This window comes from Sciurus carolinensis, chromosome 18 (genome assembly GCF_902686445.1).
Source record: "Sciurus carolinensis chromosome 18, mSciCar1.2, whole genome shotgun sequence".
In the NCBI taxonomy this organism is placed as follows: Eukaryota; Metazoa; Chordata; class Mammalia; order Rodentia; family Sciuridae; genus Sciurus; species Sciurus carolinensis.
The window spans coordinates 13,200,921-13,213,380 of record NC_062230.1 but is presented as its reverse complement, the minus strand read 5'-3'; the positions used below and the strand labels follow the sequence as shown (position 1 = coordinate 13,213,380).

At 42.1% G+C, this 12,460-nt stretch overlaps 1 protein-coding gene and 1 non-coding gene across 3 annotated transcripts in view; both read right to left on the bottom strand.

Moving 5' to 3' along the window:
* Positions 1-2,967: 2,967 nt before the first annotated feature.
* Positions 2,968-3,091, bottom strand: LOC124970848 (small nucleolar RNA SNORA38). Its single transcript, XR_007106219.1, has one exon. It is a non-coding gene; the product is annotated as a small nucleolar RNA SNORA38 (small nucleolar RNA).
* A 4,458-nt stretch (positions 3,092-7,549) lies between these two features.
* Znf12 (zinc finger protein 12) overlaps positions 7,550-12,460 on the bottom strand; it is a 17,568-nt gene continuing 12,657 nt past the window's right edge. The window contains exon 4 of one of the 2 annotated variants that reach the window (XM_047533238.1): positions 7,550-12,296. In XM_047533238.1, the coding sequence (XP_047389194.1) occupies positions 10,462-12,296 (1,835 nt within the window). In that variant the 3' untranslated portion in view covers positions 7,550-10,461. The remainder of the gene's footprint in view (positions 12,297-12,460) is intronic. The other variant, XM_047533237.1, reaches the window with a different exon arrangement.

Below are 12,460 nucleotides of genomic sequence, written 5' to 3'. Positions count from 1 at the left end.
TTGCTGGGATTACAGGTGTACACCACCACACCCTGCTGGGTTTGCAGTCTTGATGCACTTGTGCTACTGCTTTTGCTGATTTTTGTTCTGTTTTACTGGACTGATTCTTAGTTGTGCTAAAGAGGGTTATGTTTTTATTGCTTTTGCTTTAGAATGGTTTTGTACATACTGAAGAGCAAGTCCCTCTGCTGTTTTTCAAGAATTACTTGACTTTTCCTCCTCTTGTTCCTAGAGATGACTTTTAGACTGGACTCACCTGGCCTCCTCAAAGCCTATTGGGACTGGGGTTGGATTTGTATTTAAATTTAGTCTTAACTGCCCACTGAGGTGGCCCACTGTTTATCCAGCTGATTTGGACCATTTGTTCCCTGTCACCAGGAGAAGCTGAGGGCTCGGTCTGTAGCAGCCCCGACCCCCACGGACAGGCCACTGGTCACTCCCAGTAGCAGCCGTGGCAGCAGCAGCAACCTCACCTGCTGAGGGCCACGCCAACTCCTCTTCCAGTTATCTCCACCTCTGAGCTTCCCTGACCTCTGGAATGCTCTGGAAGGCTTTATTTCTTACCCCATCTATTTACCTAAGAGCTTCCAGGTGGGGTGGGAAGGCTGTCTTGTAGACATTGGAGGCATTTCTGAATGTCTTTCCACTGTTTGAGCAGTACTTCTTCCGATGTGTACAAACACAACAGCCCACAAATAATAGAATTTCCTTCCAATCACACAAAGTCCACAGTTGTCCCTCTTGCTCAGAGAGTGGCTCTCTCATCAGTGGTCTCTCATGAGTTCCAGGAGTTGATTTTCTCATTAGGGCTTCTCAGCCCTCTTACCTGGCAAGTGGCAGCTGTTACCCTCAGGATCTTGAAGCAAGTGCCAGCAGATGCCTCTGCCTGGAAAGTTGTCTGCATCATCTCCCCTCTGTTCTAGACCTCACAGACATCTGGCCAACTCTGTCATGTCCTGAAACTTTGTTTCTCCATCTCCCTTTTCCTAACCAGCCAATCATGAGTGAATGACACTGACCAGCTGCCTATCACTATCCTCCACCAATGCCGTGGTTACACACTGGTGAGGTGCCAGACCTTCCTGCAGGCCTTAGGCCCTGTGAGTGGCCCTGGAGGGACAGAGGGTAGTAACCAGGCAGGTGGCTCCTTCCTCTCTGTCCTCTTGGGTCCTGGAGCCCCATCCTTTCTCTCTGGATCATAGTCTCAGACTTCCTGGGCAGATGGTCCTGCCCATCTGAGTAGCACCCTTCTCACGGAGGACCTGCTGAGGAGACCCAGGAGTCCCTGAAGCTGCTGAGCCACTTTTCTGAGTCACCTGTGTGAGAGTATGTGCTTGTTTCCCAAGAGAGGGTTCACCACAGCCCCGAGGTCAAGCACCAGTGCTCAGCGGAGATCACAGGAAGTCTTCAAGTCCTGGACCACCTCCCAGCTCCACGTCACTACTCTTGCCATCTGTCCTAGGAACCAAGTAGGGTGCTGGGATCGTGGTGAGAAGACAGGGGCTCCTCTTGGTTGTCTGCCAAGTCCCATCTGGACCCAGTGATCATGATGCCTTCAGTGGCCATGGGCTGGGTGGGGGGCTCCTGAGTCTGCCCCCTGCCTGAACACAGGATGAGTGTTTTTGGACATAGGGCAGGTGCTTCGTCTTGGATGGAGTGAAGGTTCCTGCTGCCAGGAGCGCCTTTCAGGTGGGACAGGGCAAGGGCAGCACCTGTGCATGGTGTGTGTGGTGCCCTCAGGGTCCGGGGGCACCTCTTGGAATGGCTGTGTTTGGGCACAGGCTGTATGTGCCATGAGCTGTGTGCTGGCTGCATGGGGGACCTTTTACCTTTTTCTGAAAGAGGCAAGTTACGAATGAGGATGTTCCAAGGGAATCTACACTGATGTGCATGTGCCTGTCCCTCCGGTCACTGTCTTCCTTCTCCCTCGGCCAAGCACCCTTCTCTCCTCCTCTCTTAACCATCTGACATCCTTGTTCCAGTCCCTTCCGACCACAGCCTTCAACTCTCCCCGGATTTCACTCTGCACCCTCTTCTCCAAGATCCCGTACCCTAGCCCGAGTCCATGTACTCTGCAGCCCCCACGGTGTTCTGATTTTTGAGATCAATAGCATGATGTTATGGGAAACATATGTAGTAAGATGGTAACTTATCATTTCACAGTTACTTCTGCTGTATAATTAACGGCAGCAAAATCTCAACAAAAATTCCTAATACAGCCTTATTAACCATCGTCCTCATATCTTATTACATCCACTTCCTAGACTTGTTCATTGTACATATGTGCTCCTTTGATTCTTTGCCCTTATCTCCTGATTTCCTCCTCCCTTCCCCTGACCCTGGTGACCAGTGTTTTATTCTCTGTCCATTTGTCTTTTTTTTTTTAAACAAAAGAATAATTTGTACATAAACGAGAACTTGCAATAGTTTTCTTTCATGTTTGGTTTATTTAACTTGAAAAGGTGTCCTTCATCCATGTGACAAATGGCAGCATCTCCTTTTTGAAGGCTCAGTAGTGTGCCAGGATGTTATGGATATCATATTGTCCACTCATCCACTGGTGGATATTTAGGTTGGTTCCATATCTTGGCTAATGTGAACAGTACTGCACTGAACATGGGAGTGAAGATGTTTATCAGGTGGTAACTTCATCTCCTTTAGGTACACACCCAGACATGCCTGGATCATATAGAGGTTCTGTTTTTAATTTCTTTAGGACTCTCCATACTGGTTTCCATAATTGATCTATATACCTACCCCAGTGTGCCATGATGCCAGCCCCAGGATTCCCTTTCTCCACACCCTCACCAACATTTCCTATCCCTCATCTTTTATTTTTTGTTGGTTTTTTTCTTTTCTTTTCTTTTCTTTTTTTTTTTTTTTTTTTTTTTTGGTACTGGGGATTGAACCCAGGCACGCTTAACCATCGAGCCACATCCTCAGCCCTTTTTTTTCCCCCTTCTTCTTCTATGTGGAATGATTGATGCTGAGCCTGAGAGCAAGCTGGCCCCAGCCCTTTCCAAATCCACACTTCTTTTTTTGCAGTTCTTTTGTGTCCCAAAACAGGAAACCAAAGACACACCTTAGTAGGGGGGTTCCAGCCCTTTTTAATACTTTTATTTAGAGACAGGGTCTCACTAAGTTGCTTAGGGCCTCAGTAAGTTGTTGAGGCTGACTTTGAACTCATGATCCTCCTGCCTCAGCCTCCCGAGCCACTGGGATTACTGGTGTGCACCGCTACACTTGGCTTCTTTTATTATCATCATCCTTGTGGGTGCGAGTTGGTATCTCAAAGAATTTAATCATTTCCCTGATGACCAGCGATGTTGAGTACTTTTTCTTATATCTGTTGGCCATTTTAATGTCTTCTTTGGAAAAATGTCTGTTCAGGTCTTTTGCCCCCACCCCATTTTGCAAAATAATTCTTTTTTATAACTTTGATTTTTTTTTTATTGTAAACAAATGGGATACATGTTGTTTCTCTGTACATGGAGTAAAAGCATACCATTTGTGTAATCATAAATTTACATAGGGTAATGTTGTTTGATTCATTCTGTTATTTTTTCCCTTCCCCCACCCCCCTCCCCTCTTTTCCCTCTATACAGTCTTGATTTTTTTTAATGTGGTGCTGAGAATCAAACCCAGTGCGTCATGCACTCTAGGCAAGCGCTCTATCACTGAACCACAACCTCAGGCCCTTTTGTCCATTAAAAATTTTTTTTTCAGCTGTTGAATTGTAAGGGTTCTTTATATATTTTTTATATTAACCCCTTATCGGATATGCCATTTGCAAATATCCTTTCCCAGTCTGTCAGTTGCCTTTTCATTTTGTTGATCGCTTCCATTGCTCTGCAGAGGCTTTTTAGTTTGATGTACTTACACATTAACTTTTACAGCATGAACTTTTGGAGTGATATACATGTGTCTAAATCATTGCCAAGACTAATGTCAAGGAAATTTCCCTCTGCTCTCTTCCAGCATTTTTATGGTTTCAGGTCTTAAACTTCAGTCTTTTAGCAACTTTGAGTTGGGTTTTGTATATGGTGTGAGGTAAGAGACCAGCTGAATTCTTTTACGTGTGAATGAACATCCAGGTTTCCTGGAACCTTAATTGATCATACTGTCCCTTTCCTATTGTGTCCTCTTGGTGCACTTATTGAAAATTAGTTCATCATATATGTGTGGGTTTATTTCTGGGCTCTGTCCTATTCCATTGGTCTGTTTCTCTTTTTATGCCAGTACTGTACTGTTTTGGCTATTATAGCATTGTAATATAATTTAAAATCAGGATTATGATACCTGTTTTTCTTCCTTAGTATTGCTTTGCTGTTAAGGTTGTGTGTGTGGTTCTATATGAATTTTAGGATTTTTTCTGCTTCTGTGGAGAATACCATTGGAGTTTTGGTAGGGATTGTGTTAAATATGTATATTGGATTGGTTATATGAAATATTAACAATAGCAATTATTCTAACCCACACAGAATATCTGATCCACACAGTGTATTTTTTTGTGTGTATTATCTTCAGTTTCTTTCATCAATGTTTTGTAGTTTTCAGTGTAAAAACACTTACACTTCCTTGGTGAAATTTATTCCTAAGTGTTTTATTTTTTTGATGTTATCATAAACGAGATTGTTTTCTTGATATATTTTTAGCTAGGCTGTGATCTGTATATAGGAGTGCTATTGATTTTCGTACATTGATTTTGTTATCCTGCAACTTTATTGAATTCATTTGTGAATTCTAACAGGAGTTTTGGGTAGACTCTTCGGGGGTTTTCTAACTTATAGGATCATGTCATCTGCTAATTGAAAGATGATGTTACCTCTTCCTTTTTGACTCGGATGCCTTTTACTTCCATTTCTGTTTGATTGCTCTTGCCTTGTGTCTCGTCAAGCTCTGGTCTGAGATCATGCTCAGTCGTTGGCCACTGCTGAGACTTGGAGCTATTTCAACTCCAGTTTATTATGTTTAATTGTGTAACATTTCATTAATGCATAACAATTTGATTTTGATTCTCTTTAATGTTTGTGTCCCCTCAGAATTCATTTGCTGAAAACCTAATCTGCCTGTGCAGGTATTAGGTGGGGCTTTGGGGAGGTGAATGAGTGGGCTTAGGGCCCTTATACAATAGACCAGAGAGAGTTCCCTCCTCCCTGGCCCAAGGCAGGGTGTGTGCACAGTGCAGGTCAAAGGCTCCTGGGAGCCCTTGGGGAAGCCAAGTTTTGAGTGAACAGGAAGAGCTTTGGGAGGTGCTTCAGATGACAACCAGCCCTCCTGAGGATGCTGTCCCCTTTCCAACACTGCTTTCAAACTGCAGGGCTTGGTGACCCATGATTCTGGGCTGTGGAATCAACTTAGTGGACTAGTGTACTTTTTAAAATTAATAGTTCAGAAAACACGAGGGAGCAGCATGACAGTAAGGCACGTTGTGTGAATCCTTTCTCTGTCCCTTCTTCCTGGGATACTCTTTCCTCCAGTTCCCCCCGCGCCTCACTCCTGCATCACCTCCAGTTCTTTCTTCAGTCACCTTCTTAATAAACCTGCTTCAAATGAAGCTGCCACCTCTTCAGCTCTTTTTTCTTTTTTTGCAGACCCATTTGAGCACCCTTCACCATGCTACGTGTCCTGTTCATTGTCTCTGTCCTTATGAGAGGGCAGGGACTTTGGTTTGTTCTGCTCACTGCTATAGTTGCACCTGGAACACAGCTTGGTGTTTGGTAAACACTCATCAAACCTTGAATGAATGAGCTCGTGTGTGCCCCGTCTGAGGTGGCAAAGTGAAACTGATTGATTTCTAAGGCTTAAAGTAGGAAAAAAATGGCAAACACTGCTCTAGAGAAACACGCCTGTGACAACACATGTAGGGGAATGTCCACAGAGTAGACATGCTGCAGCCGTAGGACAGCAGAAGCCACCTGCCTTGGGCTGTTGTGACAGAGCATCACAGTGGTTGTGTATAAACAACAGACATTTATTTCTTTTTGCTCTAGAGACTGGAAGTGTGAGATCAGGGTGCAGCGTGGTCAAGTTCAGGTGAGGGCCCTCTTCTGGGTCAGAGACCACCAACTTCTTAACTCTCTGAGGTCTCTTTTATAAGGCCACTAATCCCATTCATGAGGGTCCCATCCCCTTGGCCCAATCACTTCAGGAAGATCCTAACTACTAATACTATCATTTTGGGGTTATGATTTCAACATTATGAAAGCAGGAAGGGACACAATCACTGAGCCCATAGTGTGTAGGGGTGGGGTATGAAAAGAGGGAAAAAAATACTCTTAGCTTTTGCAGGTTGGCTGTCTGCTGGGGGCCCCTTTAGTACTTGGCCTTCACTTCCAGCTTAAAGCCTGAAGGTGAGTTCAAGGTGAGAACAAAGGGCCTTCCTTGAGTCATTCTAAGCTGTGTCCCACTCTGGCCATGTGTAACTTTCCAGGACACATGACAGCTGTTAAAAGCCTTCTTCCACACAGCTCCCCCTTCATCCTCTTCCTCTTCACATTTTTTGTTTCTTGCTCCTCTCAAGCGTGCCTTGCCCCAAGCTGCTGCAGCCAGTACTTGTGCCTTTAAATGCTTCAGGTGCAAACTACCTAGGAAGACACCGACTGTTCGGAGTCTAGCAAAACCAAGGGACGCTCTCGTGACGGTTTCATAGACAGCAGCCAACAGGCGAACCCACAGCTATAATTCCTCCCCTGCTGCAACTTGAACCTGGAACACTGGCTTATCCTTTTGGCTGATGCTCTGGGTGGGGTGCAAGCCATGGTAGGTGGGTACTTCAAACAGCCACAGCACCTTCTGGCTACAAAGGTGCTGCCACAACCCTAACCCACTTCTTTACCAAAGCTTCTCCTGGTGGCTGGAAGGTTTATAATTCTGCAGAGGATAATACTATCTTTGTCAGCTCAACAGTTATTCCTGTTGGGGACTTCCCTGCTCTGCCATCCATGGTAATGTCACCTCCCTTCAATCCTTGAGCACCTCCCTGTTTACTAGTGCCAACAGATGTTCTACACGCTGCCCCCTCCCCTGCCCACTCAGCCCTGGAATAATCTGATTCTGTTCCCTTTAGCGGGGGATGAGATCCAGAAACCAAGATATGGACACATGTTTTTCTAAAGATTAAAAAGTTCTACATATCCCATTAGGAATTAAACTAGTATTTTCAACCATGCTAGTTCTTATACTAGGACTGATAACAATTCTGCTAATACTCTTGCAATATTACAAGGATCTTGAGTGGATACCTTTTACTTCCTAGGACCTAATTTTATTTAGTCACTTTGCACACCACTAGGCTTCGGAGAAATGTATATGTTCATTTTAGAAGCAACAGCTACAGTTCAGGTTTTGCTAATTTTGTGTGAGTACTGAATTGGCTGCCAAGGAAGGTGGCTTAGCCAAGCAGAAGACTGTCACCTCATGTACAATTCCAAGCTAATATGCGGTCCAGGGGTGGTGGGGGATAAGAAGTATAGGGCAGAAAAGTATAGTGTGGGTAAAGATTACAATTCAGATTTTCCTCAGCATCTCTCTCTCCGCCATTACTGATCCGTGACTGGTCTTTACTTCTCTATGTTCTTCCTGTGGTGGCATCTCCAGTAATGAACCACAGAAACAAGCCACAGCCCATACCAGTTCATCACTTTGGCAGGAAGCATAGACTTTAAATTCAATCAAGGAAAAAGCAATTTACCTTTTATCTAGTGTTTCTTTACCACAATGAAAAAGGAACATGATTTTAAATATGCATTTCCTTGTGTCTTCATTTTTTTTTTTAACTAGAGGTATTTTAGAAAGCTGCCATTATTTGGGCTGCAGACTCGTTGCTTGTTCTATAGTTCTGAGGAGCCTGATTGGACAGCACAGCTGGGCACAGTGAGCTAGAATAAACACAAGGAAGACAGAGTAGAACCTTGGTCTCAAATAAAATGTGGCTCTGACATTAACATCATGTCTTTATTTTTATCTTTATTTTTGTCAAATGTACATTGTGTAATAAGCTATAATGATGACATTCCAGAGTGGAAAAACCTTTGTTTGATATAATTTCAACAAATATGCTATCAACTTTTGGTTCCTACCCTAAACTGTACAATCTACCAGACTTTTAATTCCTGTTACGTAGCATACAATCATCTAGAAAAATATAGAGAAAAAGTGCTGAGCAACAAAACAGGAGTGATGTGTGAGTGTCACACATGAAAAATATGGTATTTCAGTTCAGTGGTGTAAAGGGGTCAATTATTCAAATGATGCAGGCTACCTGGCAAATAATCATTTGAAAGCAAAATGAGATCCTTACCTCACACCATATATTGCCAACTAATATAGCAATGATCCATGAATAATAAAAATTAAATGACCTCAAGCAAAATTCATTTCACATATTAGAAAATGGAGGTGCACCTGAGGTATGTCAGGTTCCAAAGGTTAATTCTGCAGGTCAATGTTAAGAGTTCAAGGAAGCAGACACATTTGTTTCAAGTTGATATTCAATGCTCCCAAACTATTTACATCAAAATTTACAGGAAATAAATCTCTTTATCAACACCTCAAAATAAGTGATTAAAGTCTACTTCTGAATCACATAACTCCTATAAAAATGTAACTCTGTATCAGTTACAATGTCTTCCATTATTAATAACTGAGCATTCTGAATCAATTGGCTTAAAAAATAAATTTAGTCTTTCACAAAACAAACAGTCCAGACATGGAGTGGTCACAAGGCCCGCTGGTTCCCTGGCTCAGTGACACCATCCAGGTCCCAGCTTCTTCCAATCTTTCTGGTCAGAATTAAACTATAATCCACTGTTGAAAGATGGTACCAGGCACCAGATCCAGAGAAGGTGATGCTGACCAAAGACTCCACTTCACCTTGCTTGTCCTTGAACCTCTGAGGAAATCTTTTCCAGAAACCACCTGTCAGATACCTCCTTTATCTGGACTGATTCTAGGACCACTCTAAACCAACTGCTGGCATTATCATCACTGATTGAAACTAATCAGGATTTATCTCCTATCCTGTGAGGATGAATGGATACCCCAACTCAGCCTGCAAAGAGTAAGGAGAGAGTGATGGGGAGTCACTCGATGTCTGCCACAAACCTCAATTTGTGTTCGAAGGAGCAGAGCTCAACATTCACAAACACTATCATAAAAAGACAGCTAATTCCTATGTTACACAGCATTTGTGCTCTACATACACTTATGTAAGCATCTGAATAAAAAAGAGATGAAATACAGAATGGGAATATTTTAAGTACCCTTCCCCCTTTTTTTTTATTCTACAGAATGCAGTAAGTTCTCTTTATCACTCCTGGAGACTGCTGGCTTAACAATTTAAAATTACCTATGCAGAGTTTTCTATTTTATACGTCTAGATCTGTCTTCTTTGCTGACTTATCTATAGGTGAAAACATAAAAATTAGCTTCTTTATGGATGATACAGTTCATTAACAACAATCAAGTGTGTTTGTAAATGACAGGGAAGCACATACTTTATACCTACCAAATACTATCTCATGAGAAAATGCATATTAAGATATTAACATTGTGATGCTATTTAGAGTGGGCAACCTTACCCTGGGTGTTACATTAATAAGGAGACAATATTTTTCCAAACAGGATTCACACTGAACAACAATTCCTATAATGTAACATAGTAAAAAACAAACAAAAAGCCCCTAAATCCTATTGTTCCTCAGGAATTGTTTACATTAGTTTAATGCAGCAGAGTTGGCTTGCTAAACCAATAATTTTACATTTCTATTTACAAAAAGAGTACGTTTATTCACAGCAGATATCTTCTGTTTTGGTTTAAATTGTTTACAAAAAGTTTATTATATCAGAAACATATCTTTATGCATTAACATTTTCCAAAGGAGTACGTTTTCCACATTCCTTAAACTGTTGAAATTCCCTGATACGTAAAGCAGTTCAAATCCATTGTGAGACATACACATTCTAAATATTGACATTTTTATTTCTGTATAGTCTGGTATTTAATGAATCGCCTGGTCTTGTTACAGTTGCGGTTCTACCCTGTGAATGTTCAGATGATGAATCCGACTATGCACAAGGGCCCATCCACACTCACCTGCACAGTGGTCCCTGGGTATCTGGGGCTGGGTAAAGGGAGGGCTGGTTGTTGGTTCCATGATCCCCTCAGATACCCAAATGTTCAGATGCTCAAGTCCCTATGTAAAATGGTACAGTATTTGCCTATTACTTACATACTCCTCTCCATATACTTTAAATCGTGTCAAGTAAATAGTTGTTACACTGTATTGTTTAGGGAATAATGACAAGAAAAAAGTCAGTGTTCAGAACAGATGCAATTATTTTCCCAAATATTTTCAGTTGGTTGGATCCATAGATATGGAACACATGCAAACAGAGGGCATCTGACTTCATGTATGAGTTTTTTGTCTACTATATTGGAAGGATGTCTGAGGTAAAACTTCAGAGAAGCCTTCCCACATCAACTATATTCATATTCCCTCTCCTATGAATTCTTTGATGGCTGTTGAATGCTGATTTGTGGTAGAATTTTTTCCCACATTCAGTACATTCATAGGGCTTTTCCCCTGAATGGGTTCTGTAATGCACAGTGAGGTATGACATTCGAGAGAAGGCTTTCCCACATTCGTTACATTCAAATGGTTTCTCTCCAGAATGGATTCGATGATGTATGGTGAGATATGACATCTGAGAAAAACACTTCCCACATTCGTAACATTCATAGGCTTTCTCTCCTGTGTGTGTTCTCTGATGTCTATTAAGGGCTGAATTCTGACAGAAGGTTTTCCCACATTCACTACATTCATAGGGTTTTTCTCCTGAATGAATTCTATGATGTATAGTGAGGTATGACATCTGAGAGAAGAACTTTCCACATATGTAACATTCATAGGGTTTCTCTCCTCTGTGTATTCTCCGATGTCTACAAAGGGCTGAATTCTGGTAGAAGGTTTTTCCACATTCACTACATTCATAGGGTTTCACTCCTGAATGAGTTCTATGATGTATGGTGAGGTACGACAGCTGGGAGAACAGTTTTCCACACTCATTACATTCATAAGGTTTTTCTCCTGTGTGTACTCTCTGATGTCTCATGAGGGCTGAATTCAGATAGAAGGTTTTCCCACATTCAGTACATTCATAGGGCTTCTCTCCTGAATGAGTTCTGTAATGCACAGTTAGATAGGATAACCTTGAGAAGAATTTCCCACACTCATTGCATTCATAGGGCTTCTCTCCTGTGTGCGTCCTCAGGTGGGTTGTGAGAGTAGACTTGCGACAGAAGCATTTCCCACATTCGCTGCACTTGTAGAGTTTCACACCTGTGTGAATTTTCTGGTGATCATTAAGTGCTGACTTCTGGGAGAAGGTCTTTCCACAGTCATGACAAACATAGGGCCTCTCTCCGGAATGTGTTCTCTGGTGTTGTGTGAGATGTGTCTTCTGGCAAAAGGATTTTCCACAGTAACTACATTCATAGGGCTTCTCTCCTGAGTGAGTTCTCTGGTGTTGAATGAGGTGTAACTTCTGGTAGAAGTTTTTCCCGCATTCATTACATTCATAAGGCTTCTCCCCTGTGTGGGTTCTCTGGTGTACAGTGAGAGTTCCCTTCTGGCAGAAAGACTTCCCACACTGGTTACATTTATAAGGTTTCTCTCCTGTGTGAGTCCTCTGGTGTATAATGAATTTGGACTTTTTACAGAAGGATTTTCCACACTCTCGGCATTCATAGGGCTTCATTTCCATGTGAGATCTCTGATGAACACTGAGGTCTGACATCTGGAGAAAGGCTATTTCAGATTCATTCCAATTATAGGGTTTCTCCTCCATGTGATTAACAAAAACTGTATCCTTTTGGAAGGCTTTCTGGCATTCGATGTATTCAAAGGGTTTCTCCAAAATATGAATTTTTTGATAAATATTTTCTTCACTTAGAGCATAAGCTTCTCCATTTTGATTAAATTCATAAGATTCATCTCCTGGATGAGTTTTCTCAAGCTTAATGTGGAAAAGTGACTTCCCACATCCACTACATTCACTGGGTTTCATTCTTGCATAACTTCCATCACTACTGATATACTCCGAAACAGATGTTAAACTCTTTTCACATGAGTCACATTTAGATGTTATTTTTCTTGAAGGAACAGGGTTTATTTCTACATTAAAAGCTTTACCAGAAACATTACCTCTCTCTTCACCCAGGGTTTTGTTGATGAAAACCATATCTTCATCTTCCTGGAGTTTGTCCAGTGGGTCTTCCACTTGCCAGACCTCATCTAAAAAGAGGCAAAATGAACCAACTTTTGTACATCTTCCTACATGAAATATGGAATGAGTCTGGCACACAGCACCTTACTGAGGGTAGGTGCTAGCTTCATGGACAGATGGATAAAATTCCAACTGCTTTTTCCCCCTCATTCTTTTGTTTGGAGTAACAGAC